General features: G+C 42.0%; 2 protein-coding genes across 6 annotated transcripts in view; one reads left to right on the top strand and one right to left on the bottom strand.

Annotated features, from left to right (window-relative positions):
- ramp1 (receptor activity modifying protein 1) overlaps positions 1-9411 on the top strand; it is a 44849-nt gene extending 35438 nt beyond the window's left edge. For both annotated transcript variants that reach the window (XM_035173977.2, XM_035173976.2), the window contains exon 3: positions 7442-9411. In XM_035173977.2, coding sequence (XP_035029868.2) covers positions 7442-7697 — 256 coding nt within the window. In that variant the 3' untranslated portion in view covers positions 7698-9411. The remainder of the gene's footprint in view (positions 1-7441) is intronic.
- Positions 9412-20519: 11108 nt separating this feature from the next.
- The window catches only part of ube2f (ubiquitin-conjugating enzyme E2F (putative)), a 30423-nt gene continuing 23930 nt past the window's right edge, over positions 20520-27012 (bottom strand). For all 4 annotated transcript variants that reach the window (XM_035173975.2, XM_035173972.2, XM_035173974.2 and 1 more), the window contains one exon: positions 20520-23314. In XM_035173975.2, the coding sequence (XP_035029866.1) occupies positions 23264-23314 (51 nt within the window). In that variant the 3' untranslated portion in view covers positions 20520-23263. The remainder of the gene's footprint in view (positions 23315-27012) is intronic.

The following is a 27012-nucleotide window of genomic DNA, read 5'->3' as shown; positions in this document are numbered from 1 at the left end:
AAGTATCATTTATTGGCCTAATTTATTTTATTATATATCATTCTCCAATTATATATCTGTGAAGATTCTCAGTCATCCAGGTTATGGTATCTTCAGAAGTTGTGTATATAGAAGCCTCTTGGATGAGGCAAGTCCAGTTGCCTAAGTACTTCTGAAGTTTCTCCATTTATAGTAATTAAAAACTCACATATAGATGCTTTTTAAATGAATGTAGGGACTCGATGCATTTATAACAAAACAACAACAGTGAATAGGTTTTAAAGGAAATATTTGTCCCATGTTCATCTATGAAGTTAATGAGGATATGTTGTTAATTGATTTATTTGGTAAATATGGTGATATTGAACATATCAGTAAAATGTTCAGGAATGTTTGTTTTCTACCAAAATAGCAAGATGATGATGATGATGATGATGATGATGATGATTAATATTATTATTATATTAAGGATCATGTTTTGGTTTGATATAGAATACAGTGAATATAAATCCAAACAGACCTAACGTGTGTATTTAAAATTTCCCCTGACCTTTACAGTTCCACCCAAACCTCTGCTACTGTTAATACATGTAGTGCTTCATTCATTCACTCACCTTGGTGGTTTTTGAGAAACAAGGGTTACATCGGTGGCTGAGGTTCAGGTGGTGAGTGGGTCATCCACTAACCCGAAGGTCTGTGGTTCGATCCCCTGCTCTTCAATACCACGCCTCGAATCCCTAAATTGCCCCTGACGGCTGCTCCGTCACAGTGTGAACGATGTGTGAAGGTGAATTGAAGTGTAAAGCACTTTGATAACGACTAGACACACTTCATATAAATACAGACAGATTCACTTGCTGCTGGAAAGAACAAGTCTCTGTATTCTTCAGGTTCAGTCGAGGAAACACAAGCACAACATCTAATGTTCTCTATCATTTAATTCATCCAGCATTTAATCTTTATCGTCCTCCTTTTATAATTTTGCTTTTCTGTCGGCCATATTTTGAGAGCAGCTCAACTTTTGATTGATTGGAGTGTGTGTGTACACAGGAGCCCTTCGAGGAGCAACACAACAAGAGGGGTTTCCCTGCAATAATTGAGCCAATCTCCTTGTTCTGAGCCTTCGCATCAATACTGCAAACACTCACTTAGTCGGGCTATTGGTCCCACGTGGTTTCAGTAGAAGCAGGAGAGGAAACTGGGAGATTGTCTCTCTCTCTCTCTCTCTCTTGTTTAAAATGTTTTTAATCTTCTTAATGCGTCTTATCTCTGTCTCCACTTTTTTATTCTTCTGTTAGTTCTATAAAGCACATTGAATGACCTCTGGGTGTGATGCGCCGTACACATGGATTCGCCTCGCCTCCTTTTTCTCTCTCTTGTACTGCTACGCCGACGTTCACAATGCTACACAATCTGTGTATGTTAAAACCCAAAATCCAATATCGTCACAGATAAACAAACACAGCAGCCTCAGCTTTACCTCATTAGAAATTACAGTTACACTCATAGCAATGAGTTTTTAAGTCCTGAGTTTTGCTCCCCAGGCTACATCCGTCTCACCGATGCTGTAGCCACCTGATTACAATGGCTCAACCACTAAATGTATATGCTGCTGTGACAATATTCTTTTACAAAAATATGTTAAAGTCGGACATGATCAAAACTAAGACAGTAAAAGTCTTGATACATGAAAGTTTAGTGAATAAGTTTATTATTGATCTTTGCCTGCTGTGGTTTCTGTGGCTCAAATCGCCATGAATACGGTTGCAAGTTGTTTTACCTATTTTAGGATTTTAACCAGTGAAGTGGATCTATTTTTGATAGATGAATATTCAAAGCAGATTATCTACATGTGAGGCTGGAGGGGATGTTTAAAGTACCTTGAGGAGATAGTTTTTTTACCACTGGCTGTGCTGGGGAGCCGAGCTTTTTGCATGTGGGTCCCTGATTTGTTTATATTTGCACGATCCCAGCGACACGTGCATGAACACACAAGACTATAATTCACTCTTCTGCTGCCAGTTACACACACTGATTCACTCACTGTGTTTATAATAAAGCACAATAAATGATATTGTTGTGTTTCTATGATATAAATCTCAGCCATAAACCAAATGAGTCAGAGAAGCTTAAGACTGTTCACAGTGTTAATAGTGTAGGATTCACAATACTACAAGTATTCATCTGTGAACGCAAAGTAAAACCAAAGGTTTACTGGGGGATCAATGTTATCCTATTGAGAATAGGCCTCATATTAACCCACTTCATCAGTATAATGAAGATGTATGAGTGTGTTTGCTGGATCGTTTGGCTGTGTTGTGTAGATGAGTTTCTGACAATACACACTCATGTGTTGTGCTCCAGGTCGAGCTTTGTACTTGTTGGAAATGTACGGACTTCTGAGTGTGTTCTGGTTTAATGCTACAAAGTGACGAGACTGTAACACACACACACACACACTCATCAATCTTGACACATCTGCTCACACGCAAACATCAAATGTATACCTCAGTATCAATGTAAACAAAGCTGTCAAATACAAATACACAAGCGTGCAAGTCTATATGCTGTTATCTAAACACAACCACACACACACACACACACACACACACACACACACACACACACGTGGAAAACAAACCTCTTCCAGCCCCATCTGCTCACATCCTGGTATCGACTGATTGGAAACATACAGCGGGTGAGAAATGGAGAGTGAGAATAAATATGAACAAAGAAAACATCATGAGGTTTGTGTACATCTTCCAAACTTTGCAAAGATATTTTATCACTTTTGTTTTCATGTAGGAAAGAGACACACACACACACACACACACACACACACACACACACACACACACACACACACACACACACTGTGCACACAAACTCAGATGTTCCTTCTCGCCCAGAGGGAGAAAGGATGCGGGAGGTTAGCAGAATAACAAAGTAGGAAGAAAAAGAAGAACATTTTGTCTGATGTGCTCGGTAGTGACAGTTTGTCCTGCTTTTCTTTTTCGGGGGGGGGGTCTCAGATAGAGGAATCATTCTGTTCCCGCTCTGAGGCGATCTCTCTCCGAGCACAGCAGGCATGACAGAAGCTTTCTCAGCAATAAATGCAAGTGATGAAGAGGGTTGTTTCTGGGTAATGGCCCAAAATAAGCTTCTTCCATGAGATGCAGTTGAAGGTGACGACACCGGTCAGTGTCACGGGACGGAGGAGGTGAACTGTGATACCCGGACATGTTTAGTAAGTGAGGACGGGAAGATAATCATAGATATGCATCTGTGTGAAACATGAAAGTAATCTTTCATGTCCCTGTCCTCAGGTTTCACTGCAGTTCTTTCATGCTTCCAGATCCTACAAGGAAACTCTCTGATCTCATGTTTTCCCTGAGATAAAGAACAAAAGTTTAATGACCGTTTACAGTTTTGCTGCTTTTATTCGATTTCCGGTGAGTTACAGCATCTTTGTTACTTAGCAACCCCGTATCCTCCCCTGTACGTGTTGCCGCAGCATCTCGGAATCTCGGCTAAACTTAGTGGGAGCTGCTGACCCTGCAATTTCAATCAATGGCTCGACAATGACAGAAATCCTTTTTGGTTTTGATGTTCGAATCAGTGAGGTTAGGTCTTTGAAACCAGGGGGAGAGTGATGAGGCCTGACACAGATATCACCCGGTGCCGTGGGAGCATCTCTGGATAGTTCAGAGCACTTATATGGGTCACAAGCTGAAGTGGGCATGTTGATGACGTTTCTAACACCTGACAGACACATAACTGAACTAATATCTTGACTCTTCTTTCAAATCCTAACTTTCTTCTGACAAAACATTTCCACTGCAGATTCTCTATTGGGTCCAGAGAAGGTGAAAGACCTACAGACGACCCTGTTGTCTTTCCGCTCTCGGTTAAATCATCAACCTCACGCAAATAAAATTGTTATTCCCTTCAAATGCTGCAATGTCAACTGAATAAATAACACCATCCATCCACCTTCACACCTGTCCACCTCCCCCCCCGCTCGGTTCTGCGAGGGTGTGGAATTAGGAGTCCTTCCTGAAGTCACTGGAGCAGCTGTGTCCTGTGTCACTTTTATTTATTCATTATCCAGGTTTTATTTATTCACACCGTGCAGGCAGTCGACAGATCAAACTACTTGAAACAGCAAGTTGCTGCCTCATCCAGATGCATGTGTCCTGCTCCCTCCACATGTTTCATAATAAATACAGTCGGTGAGGCACTGGATCTGCTTCTCGACTGGTGAAGTCGTCGCTCCGACCTCGGTGTGTTCATGTGTTTTAACAACACCTTGACAGCTCTTTCCAATATTTGCATAATAAGGAAGGGGAAACAAATAGGATGTACACAAAGCGGGTCCTAACATTATTTGTAACTCAAGAATTTCCTCCAACATCTGGAGCGTCACTGGAGCGACAAATGTTAAATGTGTGGGGTATTGAGGGGAACAGGAAGGAGAGAGAGGAGAGAAAGAATTCAAGCCATACCACATTAAATTCATGCTTCTGCTTCGAAGCTACGCCGTAGCCCACGTGTAGACGTGTACCCTACGCCGAGCCCAACGCCGTACCCTGACATCCACTTCCCCAAAAATGGAACTAAACATCGAGGTGACACAGACAACAAGAGCTTCGATTGGTCCACTTGGCAGCATCGCATTTCCGGAAGACTCTCCGCCATTTTTGAATTGAGTTAATAACAAAACACACGGACGACGTCTTTCTATTCTTCGTTGCAGCTCTTTAAGAAAAGTAATTTCTTTTTAATATCTATCAGCTCCAACGTGATCCGCTTAGTAACTCTCACCATTGTTCTGAAGTGAACACAGACCCCAGAGAATTTATTTATCTGTCTTTTTTTTTTAAAAAAGAACTATAAATACATTATGGGAAATACATGCATAATTCATACAGGAATGTTTGCTCTGCTTCACAGATACTCACAAACACTTGCCCTGTGGCCGCACACAGTCAGTGTGCATCAGCAGCACTAAGAGTCTCAGTCACAGTAAACCTACATGTGAGGTCAGGACACAGCACAAACCTCTGTGTAAGACGTTTCCCCAAAAAAGAAACAGCGAGGTGCAGAATTGCTAAACGGCCCGAAGTCACACGGGCTGATTCACTCTGCGAGACCGGATGATTAAAAATATGTAGACTCAAAGAGAAATTACACCGGAGAGAATATTGAGCGGCGCGGGTGAATTGTTTGTGCTCACACACTTTGCACACACTCTGTTTTCGCAGACGTCGCACTCTGTCAGGTTTGATTGGAGGCCGACCGCGGCTACACGAGGTGAACCGGTACCCGACTCTCTCTGTTCACCGCCCGCGTCTCGACTCTGCGGCGACTTCTTTCATTCGGCGACTCGCAAACAACATCAGTGCTCATTAGGCCAGCAGCGGCACCGGGGGAATTCAGCTGATTTGTAGAACTTCAAGGAGACAGCGGAGGAAGGAAGAACACATCCGGACTGAGTCAAGCTGATTCCCCCCCGAAACCACGCTGCCCTGCAGCCGAGCCGCCATGTTGGGGCACAGCATCAAAAGATGTTATAAAATTAAACATATGAAATCTGACCAGAGGGAATAAGCAGAAATAATCTTTTTTATCATAAAGCTGCACTAACTGATACTTTAATATTTATGTGCGAGGGAGTCAGTAGCAAACCAACAGATAATTAACTGCACTTATCTTCACGTTTACAGATCGTTTCTCATGGTTCTCTTCATCCAATTTTCCAAATTTCCTCAGGAGAAAAGCTCCGACAAATTTGCTGCATGCTCCCGCCCAGCATCTAATGGCAGACAATCAAAGTTAGCAAGTAGCTGCCGAACACAGCGGAGCCTTTAGCTGCAGAGCAATGTTTCCCACAGGAGCCTGAGTGCAGCTCCAAGGAGAGTGAATATTGGATTTAAATTAGTCAGGGGGCCTCAAACCCGACTCCAACTGAATTCTAATGGTGCTTGACTCTGTATCTGCTGGATGTGTAAACCGGTTTTAAAGCTACAAAAGTCACAGCAGTTGTGTGTGTGCGTGTTTTTGGAGCCTCTGTTTTAATACAACTTTAAAAAATGAGGGGAAATTTGATTTGTGAAGTCAAACAGTCTGTAGTTCACATACTGTTGTGAACAGTAATTTCTTTGATTACAGTATGTACATGAATACTTAATGTGATGTAGATGTAAATCATTGTGAATCTGTTTCCCCTCAAATAGAAATCTGTCTGTTTTTCTTAGAAATAACCATGAGCCTCAGATATGAATAGCCCAATGTACTGGGGAACAGTATGAGGTCAGCCTGACCGTGTCATTAATGAACTTCAATCAATCAAAAGTCACAGTGTGCGTGTGTGTGTGTGTGTGTGTGTGTGTGTGTGTGTGTGTGTGTGTGTGTACTGTAGATGGAGAGGCCTTCGTGTACCTACCAATATTCATGGGTCATTACCTCAATTACCTCAGAGGAGCAACACTCATGCACGCAAGGTGCAGAGAGTGAACTGTAGAAGAGATCGTTCTGCCTCTTTCTTTACAAACAGCGAAGAACAAGTGTTTTTCATCTGAGACAATCTGCCATAAGAGTTTTCTTTTACCTCAGCTCCTCCGTACAAATCTTATTTAATCAAAGTAAAGAAAACAATACAATGATACAATAAAGACTTGAATGTAAACATAAAATATTAAACATAATACAGTGTTTTTCTCAGTGTGACCTCATGGTCAGTCTGGAGAATCACTGAATGGTGGCTGGGGCTGCAGGTTCAATTCTACATAATAACATTGATAATGCAAATATACTGATGTTTAACTGGTTAAATGATATTAACAATATTCTCTATATGTATTTTGAGTTTAAGTGCTTGTTAATTACAATTAACTGAAAGTAAAGCTGGGGCTGCAGGTATTTGGTCAAAAGCACAAAATGAGATTTTGATCAGATGATGCTGCTAATATATGTGTCAGGGATCACAGGTATTACAATTCATCCTCTGGGGACCATGAACATGTGAACCAATTTCCCTGCAACCCAACTGTTCAATAAAAGTCTTCATGGGTCTTTAAGAATGTTATTGGGACAACTTTGTGGGCACCATTGTTCCCTTTGGGTCTCCACCCTCACTACAACACAGGTCATTATCATATCGATGTGTTACTTGTACCTTGTTTGCGTCCCTCAGGGAATATTGGTTGTATGCATAACCTCCAGAGACCTGCAACAAACTCTGTGCTTCTCTGTCTAAGTGAAACATGATTAGCAGCCGAGTCAAATGATGATTTTGTGTCAGAGACAAATTGATCAACAGCTGTTTTTCAAGTGTTGTCAAACAGCCACGTGTTGATTTGATAAATACAACAACACAAAGCACAACCTGTAAAACAGTAACAAGAAGACAAAGAGCAGGCAGATCATGACCCCCCCCCCCTGTCCCTCCTCTTGTGTGCAGGCTGTACGGTGACCTGACCAACTGCACCTACCTGGTGGCGCTGAAGATGGAGTGCTTCTGGCCCACCCGCCTGGTGGACGAGTTCTTCATCCGGGTGCACAAGCATTACTTCCACGACTGCTCGCTCTCGGGACGGCTCCTCAGGGACCCGCCAAACCGCATCCTGGGACCCTTCATCGTGGTGCCCATCCTGGTCACGCTTCTCATGACTGGCCTGGTGGTGTGGAGGAGCAAACGCAGCGAGGGGATTATGTAGTGAACAGAGTGATGCGGGGTGGGGGTGGGGGTCACAAGACTCGAGACAAGAGGTACTTTTTTCCACCATTCTCACCTGCAGCGACCAAAGGATGTGGTAATGTTTGGAAAACGGGTGTTCGATATAGGACCAGAATCACTACAACATGGACGTGCAGTTTGGAGCGAAATTAAATGATTTTAAATTCAGGTCCTGCCTCAGCGCTTCAACACGTCTTCACTGATATGAAGCCTGTGCGGCTCAAATTATTTAATTTCTATCGACAAGGAGCTGAACTACTCTCCTGAATCTAATCTGGACCCGAGCACTGGTGGAGAGATTCTCGAATATAAGAAAAAAAATAAACTTTATTGAGAGACACTGCCTCAAAGAGTTTTTGGGATGTGGTGGTGATACGACAACACACACAAGAATTCAACAACTGTTTTTTGGGGGAAATAACCATCACCTACTTCAGCAAACAGGAGAAAATGCAGAACTGTCCATGAGATCAGTTTCAAACTCTGACCAGGACACAACAAGACAGTTACTCTGACCTCGTCTAGGGAACACAGGGACATCAGATTGTGTATATATGTATATGTACACTGTAAATGGACATGACATCTGTCAGTGGATTATCAGAATGTCTTTGGAACACAACCATTCATTTCTCTCTTTCTGTGTGATGTTTGGATACATTTATTTTAAAAAGATGTGTATTACTGTACATTTGAATTATATTCCTATATATTATATAATCATTCAGATGGTTCACTGTGGAACTGTGGTGGGAGAAGAAATAGTTTTCATCTCCTCTGCTCATATCAAGCACCCATGGTCTCATCTCTCCACCTGCAGCTCTCTCTCTCTCTCTCTCTCTCTCTCCTGAAGGAAACGCAGAGAGGCTCTTCCACAGCTTCACGGAACTAGCTGGACAAAAGGCAGAAGATAACAATGTCACACACCGATGATTGGTAGATGCTGTGTTCCGGAGACAGGCACGCGGAGACGGTCACCGCGCAGGGGTCACGGCCCCAATTTGGTCCGGCAGTTATGATGTTGTGTTGTGCAGTTTCCATCCGTCCATCACCAAGGAAACTAAGACGGAGAAACCCCAAACTATATAAAGTTTGGGGGACTGCAGACAGTTAATTAACCATTAACTCCTCTGTCATGGAGGTTGTTTACCATACAGAAATAAAATAATCGCCCCCAAAAAATAACCAGACTGATTTGCATCTGATGCGAGAATGAAAGAGAACAAACAGTCAGAAACTCACAGTGGAAAAAAACGACATTTTCATCTTAAGAAAGGAGATCAAACAACGCATAAAGTCAGCCAACGCACATCGCTGCAGAATGCTGCCATAGCCTCTAGCAGAGTTCGTGTATCATAGACCTGAGGTTTCTATTGATTTATGATCTCCCTGTGTGGTAAAGTGTGCAGTGTGAACTGTTCCCTCATTGATATTTTTGAATGCTCTCTCCCCTTTATAGATTCATTGACCTGTAACCTGCCTGTCAGCGGAACACACTTTAAAACACACACCCACACTTCCCCAGCAGGATCTTACTTTGTACTTTGTGCCAAAAGCTCTTTGAAAACCGCAGGAAACGTTGGCTTTGAAAGGTTGAATTCCTTTTTTGTTTTGGATTTTGGTGGGGTGACTTCTAATGATTGAATTTTAAAATCTATGATCATGGAGTTCAATAAAAATGTCTGATTAATGTGTGGGATGATGTCCGGCACTCATTTTTCTTTCAGGTAGAATGTGAATGATGAATGCTGTGTTAATGTACACGTGGCTGGGTCATGATGAATGCACTGGGTTCAAGTCCCAGAATTTGCTGACATGTGAAAGTTAGGAGGAAGGAGAAGATATAGTTTGTAAAGTGTAAATAAAAACAGCCTCACGTATTTATGGCACACTGATATGTGTCCTAAGGAATTATGACTTACCCTTTTCACATAGAAGCATTGAAGAACAGCAGGGTTGTGAGGACAGACGGAAACATGGAGGTGTAAGAAGCATACAACATTAAATGTCATATTCCCAAACCATGTGTAAGTAAGTCACTAATGGAAGTGAAGCCCAGAGGTGACACTTCATTAGAGAAAGATCCAAGACAAGTGTCTGTAATTCTGTGATAAATTCAAGTCATTTAAAACAAGTTCAAGTCTCAGGTCATTTGAGACAAGTTTGAGTGAAGTGTGAAGTGACAATTAAGACAAGAGTCAAATCAATGGGAGACAAGTGCAAGTCTCAAGTAATTTGAGACTAAGTCTCATTCAAGTCCTTTAAGGTGAGTCCATCCATTATCGATGTCTCTTATCCTCTCAGGGTCAACTGACATTGGGCGAGAGGCGGAGTTTACCATGTACAGGTCAACAGAGTAGTGCAGAGACAAACAGCCATTCACACCTACGGCCAATTTAGAGTCTTTAATCAACCTAACCCCCAATCTACCTCGAGGAAACCCACAGGACAACAACATCAATAATACATGGTCAGCAGATTTTAGCAGTCTGCCTGGAGTTCCCATTAAACTGTGGCTAAATCATTACTTAGCTCTTTATAGCATGTGAACAAACTGTAGTCTGTCCATCTGAAAATCTACCTGTCCAACATCTGATTGTGATGATGCTACTTTTAATACTGAAAACAGAAAACGGTGTATTTCACACTGTCAGGGGATTTCCTGCGAGCCATAACCTCTCCCACCCACACTGCCTCACCTTATTAAAGCACTGAGTCTCCCTCGTGAGTAAAATGCGGAAGAGAGCGACGACCTGAGGAGATTCGGACGCTGAAGCCGCACGTGACTGCGAGGGGAGCAGATGTTGTGGCAGCGACAACGATGCACTTTATGCTCTAAGTAATAAAAACCAAGGACAGTGAGTGGGTTGAGAGGTCCGAGAGGTCAGACCTAAACACACGAGGAAGAATGAAGAGTTTAGCTTGTTTTGCAGTTTAGACACAATCGATCTTAATATCCTCTCTTGAGGACTTTTTGTAAAGCCAGAGATTTTGTCATGTTGTTAGTGCCTGGTCGCATAATTTATAATTTATGAAGGGTTCATGGTAATATCTTCATTTATATAGCACTTATAAAGTGTTTCAGATCATACGCACGTGCTACATAAAACACAACATAGAAACAGATGTAAACACAGCAATGAGAGAATATAAGTACTGAACCACTTTAAAAACTGTAAATGGCTTAATCTATAAACAAAAAAATTAAGTCAGGCAATTTGATAAAAGTACGTATTAATCCTAAATTTAAAAGAAGCCACTAACTAAGGTGTTTCAGAGCCTCTGCAGTACGGCAGAATTGCCAGGTTATCAAGTGGGAAGAGTTTATGGTACAAATTGCCTCCTGTCTATAAGGCACAATAGACCTTTATAAACGGTGCCTCATCAAACCAACGTCATCATAATATTCATATTTTAAGCTCCTCTGAAAAGATGAATCCTAAGTGGTTATGTAAGGTAACTCTTATCAGGAAGAGACACGTAATACCTGCACACTGTTATCAGCTGTTTCACAGTTAACTTGTAATTTTCATCAGTCGTTTCCTTGCGAGCTGCGGAGGAGCTGCCGGGATAAAGAGGTTCCTCTCTCACTGGAAATTAGTTCTCAGCTCTGACTCGTCCAGATTTCATGTGCGTCTGAAGAATGCTTGAGGGGAATTGGACTTTTTGCAAGATTAAGTGTCAATGCGTTTCAAAAGCGTGCACGATCTCCTGAGTCGAACCATTTTCACCAGGAAAACACACACATCTTGTCAGACTTGTCAGTGTGGGTCAGTCACACAATTACTCAGCATCGTATCATCGTCCCTTGTTTCTTTAATGCAAACAGCTTTTTAAACTGAAAACCACAGCAGCAATGATGAATTAATGACTCACACTATTATCAAATGAACATAGAACACGTACCGACTTACGTGTTAAGGTCGTCCACCATCAGGTTTACACATACAAGGAATTTGCAGTCGTGTATTTGTACCAGTATAAATATAAAAAATATAAAAAAATTGTATAAAACATGCAGCCTGCAACAGAATGATCCTGCTGCAAAGTGAGATATGTGCAAAATTATGAGCATCCACTGCCACCTTTGTCAAAACACACATTTTAGGTTAATTTCAGCAGTGGCTGTAGTTAAATTACATTTAATAGCAGTGGATGGATTTTTAATTGCGTCCCAAAAGCTCTGTATGTGCACAGAAATGAATATGACACACCTGTTGGGGCCAGACTGGGCTAGTGTTCATGAATAAGTAAGAGCTCATTGTACTTTGGTTTTAATAAAACACATATATATTCAAATTTGAGAGCGACGGCCGCAAAGGATGAGACTGGGAGTGTTTTCTGTGCCTTGGAAGATTAGATGGCTCTATCTGATAGGAGCCCGGCCGCCCACGTACAGCGCACAGAGGCATATGTTTGCCTGTTCTCTTCCCAAGCCGAGCGATTGAACTGCAGACAGATGTTCTGGGATCCGCTTCGTACCAGACACCACACTGGAAAACACACACTGAGGGTTTATACAGTGCGAAACAGTTATTTTCATTCAGATTCATTGTCTGTGGTAAAAAAAACCCCACAGATCTCTAACCAGCCTTCACGTGTGTCTCCCTCCTGCAGTTTTTAAAGTGAGGCAGGTTCAGATATATCGGGTCTGAGAATGTAAATGGAAGCTCCAGTTGGGTGATGACTACGACCTTTGTGATGTGACAGCAGCCCGGAGACAAGAGAGTGAACCTTCACTGCCTCGTGCCTTCGTAGTTCAAATGCTCTTTGTGACACTGTCAGAGAAGATCCCTGGATCTCACGGGTCATCTTGTATTCTGCTTTTATCACCCACTATTTAAAATAGAACATTTCGATGCAAAATTCATACAGGACTTGACAACAGTCATATCGAAGTGTTGAGTTAGAAACACTCTCCACGACGGCTGTCAGAGGGCGACTTCTTACTTTTAGACTTTGAGTTCATTTCACAGCCTGTACCTTTAAACTAAAGAGGTTCAATCAGTACTTATACTTTGATTTGAGTAATTTTTGACGTAAGTATCTGTACTTCTACTCGAGTAAGTGAGTGTGGACGTTTGCCACCTCTGCACGGTGCATATAATGAGTGATGGTACAAACCCAGAAAGCCCATCCAGCATCTCCACCTCCACATATTTTCTCTGCACCACAGGTGAACACATGCTGTCAACGCTGCCATCAAACATAAACTGCTCATTTAGTAAATAGCAGAGGTGATTTGCTTATCTTCCCTCCAGGGACATAACCATCCCGTTTAATTTCCTCCCTAACACGGTCTCTCTTCTGATTGCAGCAGCCTCGGCAAGGTTCACGAGTGCAGCAGGAGGATGGCGGCAGGAGCTAATTGAGGCGCCTCTGCTTTTTCAAACTAATTAGCTCGCAAACTATGCTTGAAACCTCAGAAATTGCTTACGAGGTCCTCGGTGTAAGATGCAGCCGACACCAGCAGCACTTCCGCCTCCTCTTGTCACATAACAGAGCAGAGGAGGAGATTGTTTTTGTTGAGATATGTCTGATGAACGCAGTGGTGGAATGAAACTAAGTACATCAACTCAAGTACTCGAGTACAAATTCAAAGAAGCGATTTCAATATCGCGGCAGCCTGTTTTCGCCATATACGGCTGTATTAAGAAAGCTGGTATCTTCAGTAATGTTCCCCAGTGGCCACTTGGGGTACTGCAAGGAAAAATATTCCCTGCCACCCAAAAAGCGAAATATCTTATCACGTTTTTTTACACACTGTCGGCAGAGCCATCAGGGGCCACTTGGGGTCCAGTATCACTTCGGAATGCAGACTGGAGGAGCCGGGGATCAAACCGCTAACCCTCTGGTTAGTGGACCACCCTTTTTACACCTCCTGAACCACCGACAATGCAAAGGGGCTTTATCCGACTGAGTTCTTGTAGGTGTGTTTTCACTGGTCTATGGTTTTACTGTTTTGTGTCAAAATGTATTGATTTGTAGGGTCATGATTAAACAGTACGAATGTCGCCGTGAGCGACAATGAAAACATTTACTTCTCGACAGCAATAAATTAAACATCACTGCATCTTAATCTTACTGTTTCAAAGTTTCCCGCAGCCACAGTTCATCCTGTCTCCAGCTGTGAGGAGGAAAATGAAGATAGAACGTAGGAGGTGTACAAAGGAAAGAGGAGAACGATCAGGCTCTGACGTCAGACTCCCACTCTCCTCCTGCCGATGTCCCCACAGGACAATAACACACTCCATAATGTCATTCACAGATGTCGGCTGTTAACATGAATTCATGTCAGTTACGTTCACTGCTCTGTGTCACAATTCAATTCCTCCTTTTCCCCAAGTGGCTCTGGTTTATTTCTGTCTTGTTTATGATTTCCCAAGAACCCAAGAAGATGAGCTCAGAAAAATACATTAACTAGTCAAACTAATATAATATATATATAATCACAAGCCAGATATAGATCTTGTTTTGTTTGACAGTTTCACACCTGTTAAAATAACTAGAATCACCTTAAATCGCAGGATGTTTTCCATCTCGTTTAAGATCCTGTGAAAAACATGATTCACCAGGCGTATACTGTATATACATATATACTCGATGTGTGGCAGCAATTTATCTTCTCAGTCACATTAAAACAGTCTCACGCTCTGCACACAGAGGCCCCACAGTGACCCGTCTCCAGAGAGAATGAGAGGGGGTGCAGGGGTGCAGGGGAGAGAGAGAGAGAGAGAGAGAGAGAGAGAGAGAGAGAGGGTTGGGCCTGAAGGGAATAAAAAAGGGGAATTAATGTATAGCAAAAAAAAAAAAGTGAACACAACAGAAAAAGCTGAAGAGACAGGTGAGGGCCCCTTGAAGAGAGATGTTTTAGGATTGACAGTAACATCATGATTGACTTGCAGAGGATGTGGGAACAGTTGTGTGATTTAAAGTTCTGGTGCAGGGCCCGTTCTAAACCTGTATGGAACGGGCTGGTCGTTTGGCCTGTGGTGACGCTGGCTGCAGTTTTCTGTCTGAAACTGTGAGAGTGACCTGGAGTAATTGAGCGGCAGTAAGTAAAGAGCAACTGCAGGAACCCTGAGGCTGCACCACCGCTGCTGCTGCACTGTGAACCCGGTTTATTCAAAGCTCAGTGAAACTCCACTCAGTTCTCAACCTCACGGGGGGAATAAACACACGCAGAGAAAAGTGGGGGAGAAAGTGACGAGATGAACTTTGAACTAAGAGAAATGCAGAGCGTAAATACACAAAGTTGACAAGACACAGGTAAAGTTCAGTGTTCAACAAACCAGACAAAGATAGGAAGTAAGTTAAGAGAGTCACACAAGGAATAAAGTTTCAAAAGTGCAAAGATATGAATCCAAAGCACAAGGAAAACAACAAGATCAAAGTCCATAGACACAATGAGTCCAGCAAAAGGACGGCAGGAACCAGTTGAGAATATTTAGCGTTTTTGAAACTAATTAACAACTAAACTAAGCTTGAAGCCTCAGAAATGACGTCTGAGGTCAGTGGAGTGGGACGAAGCTGAGAGCAACACATGCGCTGGTGTCTTCGTGGAGACATTTCTATCACTCTAAGATTTCACAGAGAAGAAAAGCATTTTCCTGAGCCTGAGCCCAGTCAATAATGTGCTGCAGACATTTTATCACTATGTCTAAGTGTTATCTGTGAGAAAAGAAATGGGTTCTCCCTTGGGACAACATAACATCAATGACAACATCTTTCTGTAGACACTTAAATCAATATTCATAAAATCATTTCATCTGACGACAATGGATTTAAGCTCTTTCATTCATGATATGAAATGTGTTGTGTGTTACATTGAAGTTGTAGAGGACAAGCAGAAAATGTCACACAAATTGGAGTTTTGAGTGACCTAATGTTCCTGTAATTGTATCAAATATGCAAAGGTAAACGTGGAATCTAATGTTTAAATGTTAAATTTATAATGTCACAACAAGTTGTCATTCTCTGTAATGCTACTGGATGTGCGAGATGCAGTTTGGCACCTATATACTGTCTATATCAGTGTTGTGGGCGTGCCTCATACTATGTGATACATGCATAATGCTGCACATTACTCACAGAAATAAATTTTTTGAAAATCCAGAGCTGCAGCTTTACAGTGCTGCCCGTTTCCTCCACGTGTGTTTCTACTGTCTGCATTGGCTCTTTTGAATCTTCTTTTGTCGATTTGCATTCGTATGAAAATGTGCCACACGGCTAGATTAGTTTTGTGACTTGTCGTGTGAACCGTGCACGTCAACGCTCAGAGCTCTGGACTCTGGAAAAGAAGAAGAAGAATAAATCACAGTTAAACGACAATTTCACAAAATGCATGTTTGTTTGACGTTGCTCCGACCCAACGGGGCAGTAAACACTGGGGATGGAGCTTTATTTAATTACAGTGATGTAGTCATTGTTTCTGCCTCTGTTTAAGTTGGCATGACTAAATGTATTACTGTTTGCAGCCTGCCAAGCTAATCTCACAGCACAATGAAGTGCCTCCCACGGCTGGAATGAGCGTGTGGGCAGCTTTTGAAGCGGAACAAAGGAAATGGAGAGGCACTTACTCTTAGACACACGCTGTGGAGCATACATGGACACAAGTGGGCCTGTTTACATCTGCTCATTCATCGCATTCGCATGAGACACACCCGGACGCGCACAAAACCAACAGGGTAACGTGCAATAAACCAATCATGGGGCCGTCTCCCATTTCTTTTAAAAGCCACGTGTGCATGGTGGGTTGCCATCATGAGGGCAGATCTGCCAGGTAGTGAGAGGGAATGTTTCTCTGCAGAGTAGTAACAACATGTTTCTATCGTGATAATGGGGCTTTAAAATAACACTGACCTTAGACCAGTGTTATTTTCTTATTCAAAAAGCACACTCCCTCATTTTTAGATCTCAGACAGCTGCAGAAGTATTTGCTATTCAAACCTTTGGCGCTGGAGGGGAAAGTGACATCAGTCTGAAACTTGAGTCACGTTTGGTGCTGCTTTGCATTTGGTGTATAAGACACGACTCTTTTGACAAACATGTGTTTCGGTTTTGTTCCTATTTTTCATTTGAATCTTTATATTAATTTTATAAAAAAGTTATAGTCAACAAGTAACATGTTACAGTTGTTAATCATTTTAGAAATTCCCTTTTCCATTGGTCAAAAAACCCACTTACATCTGTTTTTTTTCTGCTATGGGAATGGATACAATCTGGATCCACTCCCAGGTCAAATGACTCGGCTCCAGCTTCGGCTCTGAACGGCAAGAATTAAACGTCACAGCTGGAAGAACGCGCGAATTTGGAAAGACAGCGAAGTGAGAGATCGCCTCAGTTTATAAAGCATTGGTGACTTCAAAGATGATGCACTGGGGGGGGGGGAATCAGAAAGTCAAACTCCTCTACTGGCAATGGGAAAGGAGTCAATCACCTTTTTTAATGGGTTTTCCTACATTTAAAACAAACACCTATATACCTTCTAATTCTGGTGTAACCATCGCTGCACTGCCTGTTTGTGTGTGTGTTTGAGCTTGTTGCTGAATTTAGTCCATAAATCTTTAGAATTCATCAGGTGACGTCATTCAGAAATAACAACAGACTTTTACAAGGTGCTTCAAAAGATAAAGCAGCTAAATCATCACGTTTGAGACGGATTTGTTTCGTGTCGCTGCATCGCCTGCGGTTGGCAGCGATGTGATTCATGCTCAGCATCGTTTGACTTAGTGACTGCTCGTACACGCTGTGCTACTTTATCCACGGAGCTCGATGGATTCAAGAAGATCAGCGGCCCGACTACAGGAACCACACTGGACTCCAAACGACCAGCACCTCATCTGAGGAGATGTTATCATTTATCTGATTGTCTCACAGTTGACAATGTCAATGTGGGTAATGCATCATCTGCTAGATTGGTATAGATATGTATATACAAACTCAGCATTACAGGATATTCATAGTTCCACAAAATGATTTGTCCTTTATCGTACCCACCAGCACCAACCAGCACCAAGAATAACAGAATTTTTGTTTTTCAAAGGTTGTGTTAATGTCCTTTGACCGATCTCACTGACGTTCAGGATTTGCAAAATGTTCCTAAGCAAAACCGAGCTGAGTTCTCCTTCCAATTAACCTGCAGGACCTCAATCCCAACCACATCCTGAAACCGCTGTCAGCCAGTTCAACGTATCAATCCTGAGCTGGAAACTGAGGCGTAACCGCTGCAATTTGTAACCTGCACTCCATAAATTTGCCATGAATCTTCTGCCTTGGGTGCTCGCCGGGGCTGCAGCTCCACCGTGAACCTTTTTACAGGCATGTAAAGTGCTGCAGGAACGGGCAGCAGCCAGCGTGGCGGATGAGACGGAGGAGGAAAGACAGCGAGGCCGCGAGAAGCAAGCAGCTGGCAGCGAACGCCCACCAGGTCAACACAACAAACGCACAGACAGACTAACGGAGGGAACACACAGACGCACACAGTGAATTAAGGAACAAAGATGAACCTTTGACATGTGATCCACGTCTTCCTGTTTGGCTTCAGGGCTGAATGACATCATTAATAACCTCTGAGTGTCTGTCTCCGCTGGCGGGGATGTAATTTAATTCAACCATAGCAAACCTGTCATTGTAAGTGAGGACGGAAAAAAAGAAATTGAGAGTAAAAGAGCTCAGGAGCAATGCTACGACATTTACTACTGTTTGGAAATAACAAGGGAACGAAAGGGAATTAAAGGTATAGAAGTTCTTCGCTGCCGTAGTAGTAAGATAATAACCTGATCAGCAAGTCATCAGAAGAGGTGAGAACAGGTAGATAATGATCCTGAAGAGACAATTCATATTGTGATAAAAGAGAAACACACAGGGGGGCGCTCTGAGGTGACCTGTCATTGGACTCCGAGGTGTGATTAACACAAATGACATTCTCTGATTGGTTAAAATCCAGTTTGCTCATGTCACTGCAGCCGAGTGCTGATGAGCTAAATCTCTGTAATAATAATATTGTAAAAAGTACGATCTCAGAATAGACCTGCAGTATGAGTGAGACATCTTCTCTTTGGATTCGGCACAAAAACAAAATCATCTTGACTTGACGTGAGTGTGAGTGTGAGTGTGTGTGTGTGTGTGTCTGGGGACTGAAATGAAAGAAACAAAAGGACGACAAAGAAAGTAAATATTTGTGTCAATGTTCCTCATGCGCGGGTAAATCAATGAGCTGATTTAATCTTGTGATGCGAGTCGTGATTTTTTCAGTTCTTCGAGCACGGCTTAAGCTCTATGTGGAGCTGTTGTCATAGCAACAAGTCATTAAAAGTTGCAGAAGTGCAGCTTACGTGCAGGTAGCAAAGTAACGATGACACTCTTAGTTTAAAATTGAGGTTCGGTTAGATTGTCACACTTGAACTTTCTCAAGTTGACATTTAGGAGCTGAAATACACAAGTGTGCTATCGAATCAAAACAATCCGTCGAAGTCACATTGGAGGAATTCTGAACTCTTTATTTTTAGGGATTTCTCTGCACAAGTAGAATGTGTGGAAACATTCCCTCGCTCTAAAATAAACCTGTTTACACTGATCAGGTTTTTACTTTTTCCTTATGTTGCCTGTAATTTCTTACAAGATTATTCCATATTTTGTACTGGTGGTTTTTTCTGGCTTCCGTATAAACCAGGTGTGGAGCTCTAAATGTTACCTGCAGCCAATTTGTGTGACAAATAGCCCGTCAATTGAACCCATTAATCACTTTAATACGTCTGGCAGGTTTCCTGTCAGCATGAACTCCTTAAGGACACAATTTCTGCAGGTCCTCATTACTTTCTCTTCTCCTTCCATGGACTGTTAATGGAAGTGGAAATGTGTTTTGATTCATTTAATTTATAGGAGGCCGGCTCAGGAGGACTCACATCAGAATGTAATAAGGCTCCACAGGTTAGTGACTCGACAGCAGGGCATCCGGAGAAATGCATTTAGATTCATTACATTCAACCATCTCATTACCTGGCTGTGGCTGTCAGCCGCCACTGCTCACACACGACACACAAGCACAGCCACACACGGCCCCAAGAACTGGCATGAGGACAAGCTGTGTGGGAGACTGACAGATGACAGGGGAATGTGTGTGTGTGTGTGTGTCCTCGTCAGCAAAGTTAACTGTGGGTCTAGCTGACAGTTTTCTGATGGAGTAAAACATTGTGCGCATGAATGTGCAAGTTTGTGAGCAGACACACACTAACCACCACCTGGAAAACCTCCCCTCTAAGGCATAGGTGCAGAGCAGAGGAAGACTTACTGTAGTTCTGTAGCTATAAACGGCACACGGGTTACACAAGTGCACTTTATATCAATGTAGATGTTAGTTAAGGTTAAAAAATCCAATTCATGTTAACATGAGTTACTGAAAGAATACTAATTAAAATAAAAATCAGGACTTCGACCGAAACAAAATAAAATCTTACCTCAACGTCCATTTACTAGATTTATTCTGTCCCAATTAGTGGAGAGTTTATTTTCTCCTTAATTTTGCAGTTGCAGTGTTTAACTCCTGGAGGGTTAAGTAAGACAGAGTATTGATTGGTGTGTTAGTTCGTGTGTGTGCACCAGGTTGACTTAAATCAATAAAACAATCCATGTTGTCCACACGCTGACAGAATCCTGCAGGAAATATTTACATACCAAATGAGAAGCAGAAAAATAATTTGTATATTATTTACAGAGTAAAAGAATCATCAGATGCAGTCCTCAGGTGATCACACCTTGTGTACACTTGTTCTTTGACATTTGCAACGATTCAGAACGAAGCTCATGATAAAACAAGCCACATCGCTTTATTCATATTCTCTTTAATATATCTTAAAAAATGGATATACAATCTGAGAAAGAAAAAAGGTTGAGGGGTTTGGAGAAGAACCGGTGGTGAATCTTCTCCCCTGGACATAAAGACGGAGTTAGCCCAAGCAGAGACATTTCCCAGCAGCATCCTGGGAAGATATCAACATCGCTGACTGCCAAACTAAAGGGAAGCTAAAGTCAGAGCATTAGTAAGGCTAGGATAAAGAGTGTTGGGCTACCATGCCCTGGAGGCAATTAGCTGTCACTGCAATTAAACAGGATGGCTTCAAATAAATAGGCAGTAGCATTAGCCTTTGAGGATTGCGTGGACCAGGAGCATGTGGGGGAAACGCCATGAAACGCCCGTGTTAACATCAACAGAACCATCAGGTGCTTTATTTTTGACGGAGGCCAGCGATGTCTGTTGATCTGTTCACTTTCACGACGAAAACTAAATCCTTTGAGCTGTTGAACATCGAGCCAGAATAACAGAAATGAAAGAGGGAGCCAGAGGAAACCAGAGCATGCTAACAAGTCACATCTTTTCAACACGTCTTACTGACGCTCACACACACACACACGCGCTCACACTCCACAAGCACAAATGTTCGGTCTTTACACATCTCCAACATTAAGAGTTCAAACCTTAACAATTAGTTTCTGACATCCTCAGTAAAAAACGCACCTCTGGCAGATTACATAGACTTTGCCTCATGCAGACGTGTGACGACAGAAGCTGAATGGAGTGACAAGTCGATAGCAACAGGTTCAACTCAGAGTGGAGGCACGACGCTAGAGCCAGGGCCAAGCCAACCACACACACACACACACACACACACACAAGTATGACCTTTCTAGACAGAAATAGTCACAGAATGAGAGGACATGTACAGTGATGGAATAAAGTCTGGAGACAGTGAATGGTTTTAGTTCATACTGCAGTACAATGAAATGACCACTATGAGGTTAAAGTGCCCACTTTCAGTTTGACAGTGTTTATCTTCCATATTGACTTGATTAAATGGTGCTGAGGGAGAAAAGCTCCCAGAGCTGCAGACGCCACTGACAATTCTTTCTTCTGTGTTCTTATTTTCAACTGATACAATATTGTTATACAAGTAGTGATTATTGCTGCTTAAAGTTCATGTTCAAATGCAGAATCACATTGTGTCCATGAAGCATGGGGGGACTCACAATTCCAGAACGGTTAATTTGTGATAGATGTCAAATTAAAAGTGCTGGTGGTAAGTTTCCTCTGCCAGCGAATGTTGTTTCTTGTCAGGAGTGGGTGGTGGTGATGGTCGCTTGCCAAGAGCTTCAGTAAATGTTATGTTTATAAGACAAAAGGTTATGATGTGCCCTCTGAGCAGAGGAGCTACTTCTCCAGGACACACTGGATGCTACAGTGCCTCGGTAATGCACAGTGACATGACAGCCTGTGACACTTTGCAAGAGGTTGGTTCGGGGCTGGCGTCGCAACTTTGGCAGAAGGAAAGAAGTGATAGAAATAGGAACGGAAAAAAACATTTCTATTGCAAAATGAATGGTGAACTTGAAACGTTTGTGCCAGACTGGTAGGTTAACGGCTGAAAACAAACAAAAAAACACCTTTAAATCTGAATCAGTACTTTAAACCCAGAGTCAGTTTAAAACCCAAAGTGCTTGGGTACAAAGCTGTCATGTGAAACTATGTCACTGTCAAGGATTGCACTGCAAGTATGAACAAACCTCAATGGGAAGAACGTGCGTTCGACGGGTGTGTGTGTGTGTGTGTGTGTGTGTGTGTGTGTGAAACAGAAATACGGAGGGATGGAGGAAAGACAAAAGACAGTAAAAGGAGAATAGAGGAACAGAGATGATCGCTGAACATAGTACAATACATTTGGCTGTGGTTTTAGTAATAGTACTTTATCCCACTGGGGCTGAAAATACAAAATAATTGTGTCTGTGTGTGTTTGTGTATGTGTGTGTACATGCGAGAATAACAACTCAACGGGACAATGTGGTCATTCACATGCTGTCTAGTGGGGCAGGGGGTTGAAGGCTGTTCAACTTGAGTGTGTGTGTGTATTTAACAGACAAGAAATGCATATACATATATTCACGTCTTCTCACAGAATGCGACAGTGTCTGTGTCTGTGCGTGTCTGTGTGCGTGTCTCTGTCTGTGTGCGTGTCTCTGTGTGTGTGCGTGTGCGTGTGCGTGTGTGTGTGTGCTTGTGAACTCACATGCATTTTCTCTTTAGCAACACAAACATGGCAGGCACTGGAACAGAGAATTGATAGTAGCATATTCTTTCTCATGATTCATCAAATTTTAAAATAGCTTAATTTTATTTTGCGCTAGTGAATCTTCGCACCAGGTCCCACTCGTTGCCATGGCTCATTTCCGACTGGCGATCTTTCCACATGAAGACATTGTGGTCATTGTGAAACTCAACTCTTTAGGATAATCAAAGCATAAACTTCTTTTGTATGCAAGTCTTTTCTTAGCCACACATCTTTTTTCTCTTTTTTTTTTTTTGTTCCTGCAAGATGGTGATTATTGCAATAGGGTGAACGGAGACGCGCGAGGTGTCAAGAGGAGGGGGGGGGGGGAGTCGTAAGTGTCACAGAGTCAGCTGTGGGTTCACACACATCGGGAAGTTGGCCAAGATAAGCAGAGGCAAGGTAGAGTAGTTTGGTTGATTGTTGCAGGCCGATGTTGGTGCTTCTATCATCTGGCGTAGCGCTTGATGTAATCTTGAACCTTAGTCCGGAAATCCTCCTGGATAAGAGATAGAGAAACATAAAGAGGATGTGAGATACACAGCAAAAGTTAGAAATTACAATTGTATTTATAATATTCATAGAAGATCATTCTTCAGTTTCTGCTTCATCCAAGATGAAGCACTAAATACCTTTACATGTTGCTCAGCTCAAGGATATCCTGTGTGACACTACTTCACATTGCGATTATGTATTTCCAACTCATATCCCCTCTGGCCATGCATGCCCTCTCCTCCAGTGACCATGTTTTTCCTTCTCCTCCATCATGTCCCTTCTGGTCATTCTTGGGCTCTTTCCACCCCCACCCCCCCTACCCTCCCTTTGAGGCTCCCTTGACCCATCTCAGTGACATCTGGCCCAATCGAGCTCCGTGTGTGACCTTTCTCTCCTTCCTCCTCAGTTGTGTCCATTATTTCTGCCTTCTGTCTTTGCTCTTTAACCACTTAGGCTGTTCTCAGGGGCAACATAATATCATGGATTTTGCTCAAAGGCTGCACACCAGCCTGCTTCTTGTTTGTCCTTTTCCGTTTTGTGAAAAGATTTCCTTTACTTGGACTTCACAAGAAAGTGCACAGCCAAGCAGAACTGTACTGTAGCTAGACATGTTGTAAATCATGGAAACGGTGGTAAATGGGGCCACTGGTCGCACACGACTGCAGTTATGGGAAGATTCTTTACAGGAATTAATGATGACGCAGTACAGAGGTTGGAAAACTGCTTTGGTAGAACCAGAGTACCCAAAGTCACGAGGGAAATTATATTTTCTAAACATTACTGATGTAATAGAGCATGTAGCCTCTCAGTGGTTGAGAAACTTTGACTCCAAGGAGCAGTTTAGTCATATTAAATAAAAACTTTTAATAAAAAGATTAGTATTGTTCTTAATGAATGGAATTTGAGTAATAGGCTAAATTGATAACATCATTTAATAACATCATGTCCACTGTTCCTGCTATCCAACATGAAATTTCACACACAAGTGGGCCACACTGACAAACTGATTCATGCCACCGTCATTTAATCACACACACATTGCTGGGACGTCTGTGGGGCCACTGGGATTTGGTCAAGAAACGGAGAACGTGAGGAAACCCACGAGTCAGTGGAAAGAGGGGGACATGCGCATGCGTTCGTGTATGTAGGACAGACAGGAATCCTGAAAAGCTGCCAGACTAAAACCTCAGAAGTGATGAGTTTGAGTATCTGTACAAAGAAGGATGACGGATCAGCTCTACTGCTGCTGAGCGATCTCTTCCTATAGGTTTACAAGTGCAAGAGCCAACCACAAGTACAAAGTATAGATATAAGTAAAGTGTGTTTTGACTATACAGATTGTATATTTTGAAGTGAACCTGCTATTTTGAAATGTGAAATAACAGGCTAGGTGAAGTGGAATTATAGATCAGAGGGAGTGATTATTCATCGTCAGCAGCGGTGCTCGTCTCACAGCTCTGACACAGCTGAGGCAATTGCAGAGGAGCGTGATGACACTGAAATGAAGAGAAAACTTCTTCATTTCATGGCCAGGTTCTGCCTCAGCAGTGCTCTCGTCTAATCTAATAATCTGATTAAATGCCATTTGAAAAGTCAGTGGTTCAAATAATGCAATGATGTTCTCTAACATATAAGCTCATTGCGGGATGCTTAATACAGAGCTGTGAGCAATGTGCAAATTAATATTCAAACACATTTCAGAGAACTGAAAAACAATGAAGACATAATGTGAATATATAGATAATACGTCAAGACAACACATTACTTCTTCATTTCTGTTGAACTGGATTAGAGTTAACGTGCTAATACTGGTGCATAAGCAGTCAACTTTAAGCAGGAGATTAAGTTATGAAGATTTGTCCGCAATACATTGTGAATGTTGAATCTTGTGGCAATCATCGAATAGCTGACTAACTGCGAGGACTACACTGACTTACAGTAAGTATGCATCAGCAGATATCCAAAGCTGAATTTCTTGTTTAACTAGAATGGCACTCAGGGGAGCGAACACCTCCACAAAGGCCCAACAGTCCCCTTAAAAAAACACATTTATTCAATATACCCGAATATATACATCACTTGTAAATATAAGATTTTAGTCCATCTGTCACTTTTTATGCGCCTGCCTGTCTTTCTGCCATCTTTTGCCTTGATTTATAGAACACAATAATATACAATGTAGTGGAGAAATTACAGAGAAGAAGGTTTGCAGGGCTGACAGAGACCACAGAGGAAGCAAAGTTAAATAAACACTACAGGGGGCGTCTTGTGTATCTCTAGCTTGGCCCAATTAAGCCCCTTCACATACATTCGTAAGTCAGAGCAAACACACTGACATAGAACACACAGCATTAAGTTTAAAAGCGGTTCAAAATAGCCCCAATTAAGATGTCCAACACAGATATGAATTGCAGAGTAGGATAAAGGGTGAAATAAAGTAGGAATACAAATGTAAAGAGTGACACATACATCTGAAGGATTAGATCATTCTATTTATGTCATCACACATAAATGTTAGAGAAAAATGTACATGAATTTACCATTTTTCTTACTTTGCCATTCCTTTTCTGTCCTAAAGCAGAAAACTGTCTGAGACTGCAAATTACTTTCATTAGTTTGAAGAACCCAAGTAAACTGCAGTCCATTAAAAACTTTGTAAGACGAGACTTTGTTGGCTCTGTTTCACCCACGAAAAGGCAATTAACTCTCCTCTCCTCCAGCAATCTGTACAAGTAGTCAAAATATGTGCCACCATCAGGGGGAAGGGGATGCAAATTAAACCCTGTGGGTACCAACAATTCTGCTTAAAGTTGAAAACTGCGATGTAAAAGCCACAGGATGTATTCTGCACTGCCAAGGGAAAACCCAAGGGGAGAGGAGAGGTGTGAACAGGAAGAGGAAGAGAGAAGAGAGAGATGACAGGGGGATGCAGAGGTGTGGAGGCCATCAGAGCAGCGGAAGGTGTTTTCACACTTGGGCTGACAAAATAATCTTTTCAGAGTTCTGCAGAAGAGAAAATGTAGCTGAACATCCAGGTGTGATCCAGAAAAGTGGTTTAACCTCAAAATTGTGTGAGGTGCATCAATAGACTGTGTATAAAGTTGGATGACACGTCTCCACTTCCTCCCACTCGAACGCTCTTGCATTTTTGGAGCAATACGAGTGAAGCGAATGTTACAAGCCAAAGGTTGCTTCATCCTCTAAGGCTGCATATTCAAATTGTTGTAGAGCGTATTCCATAAACTGCTGTAGTACTTGTAGATTTACCATTAATTACTCAGTCTTGCATCAAATTAAAAAGATAATCGAATTGAAAATTAATGATATTACTGATGTTTGCAGTCACACTTTATTTATCAAACGTTTAATGTTCATAAGTTCAGATTTAATGAGGTTGGTTTTACTTGCACCAAAGTGAATGAGTCACCACTTTGGAGTCATTATGATGATAATGTGCTGCTAATATATTATTTAGAATTAATTTTAATATAATTTATGATTTCATTATTTTTGCCTGTACAAAAGAATCAACATTAAATAATAGATATCTTCATGTTAACAAAAGCCAACTTTGAAATGGTTTAGCTCCTCTTTTTAGTCTAATTATTTTTGAATGTTCAGATGATTCTGAAATACTAACTCCATAAGTTTACATCATTCAATTAAAATTATGGCTGGAAGGACGGATTTTCTGTGCTGAGG

The sequence above is a fragment of the Hippoglossus stenolepis genome, chromosome 13 (genome assembly GCF_022539355.2).
Source record: "Hippoglossus stenolepis isolate QCI-W04-F060 chromosome 13, HSTE1.2, whole genome shotgun sequence".
In the NCBI taxonomy this organism is placed as follows: Eukaryota; Metazoa; Chordata; class Actinopteri; order Pleuronectiformes; family Pleuronectidae; genus Hippoglossus; species Hippoglossus stenolepis.
The sequence above is the reverse complement of the archived record's forward strand: the minus strand, read 5'-3'. Positions and strand labels throughout refer to the sequence as shown.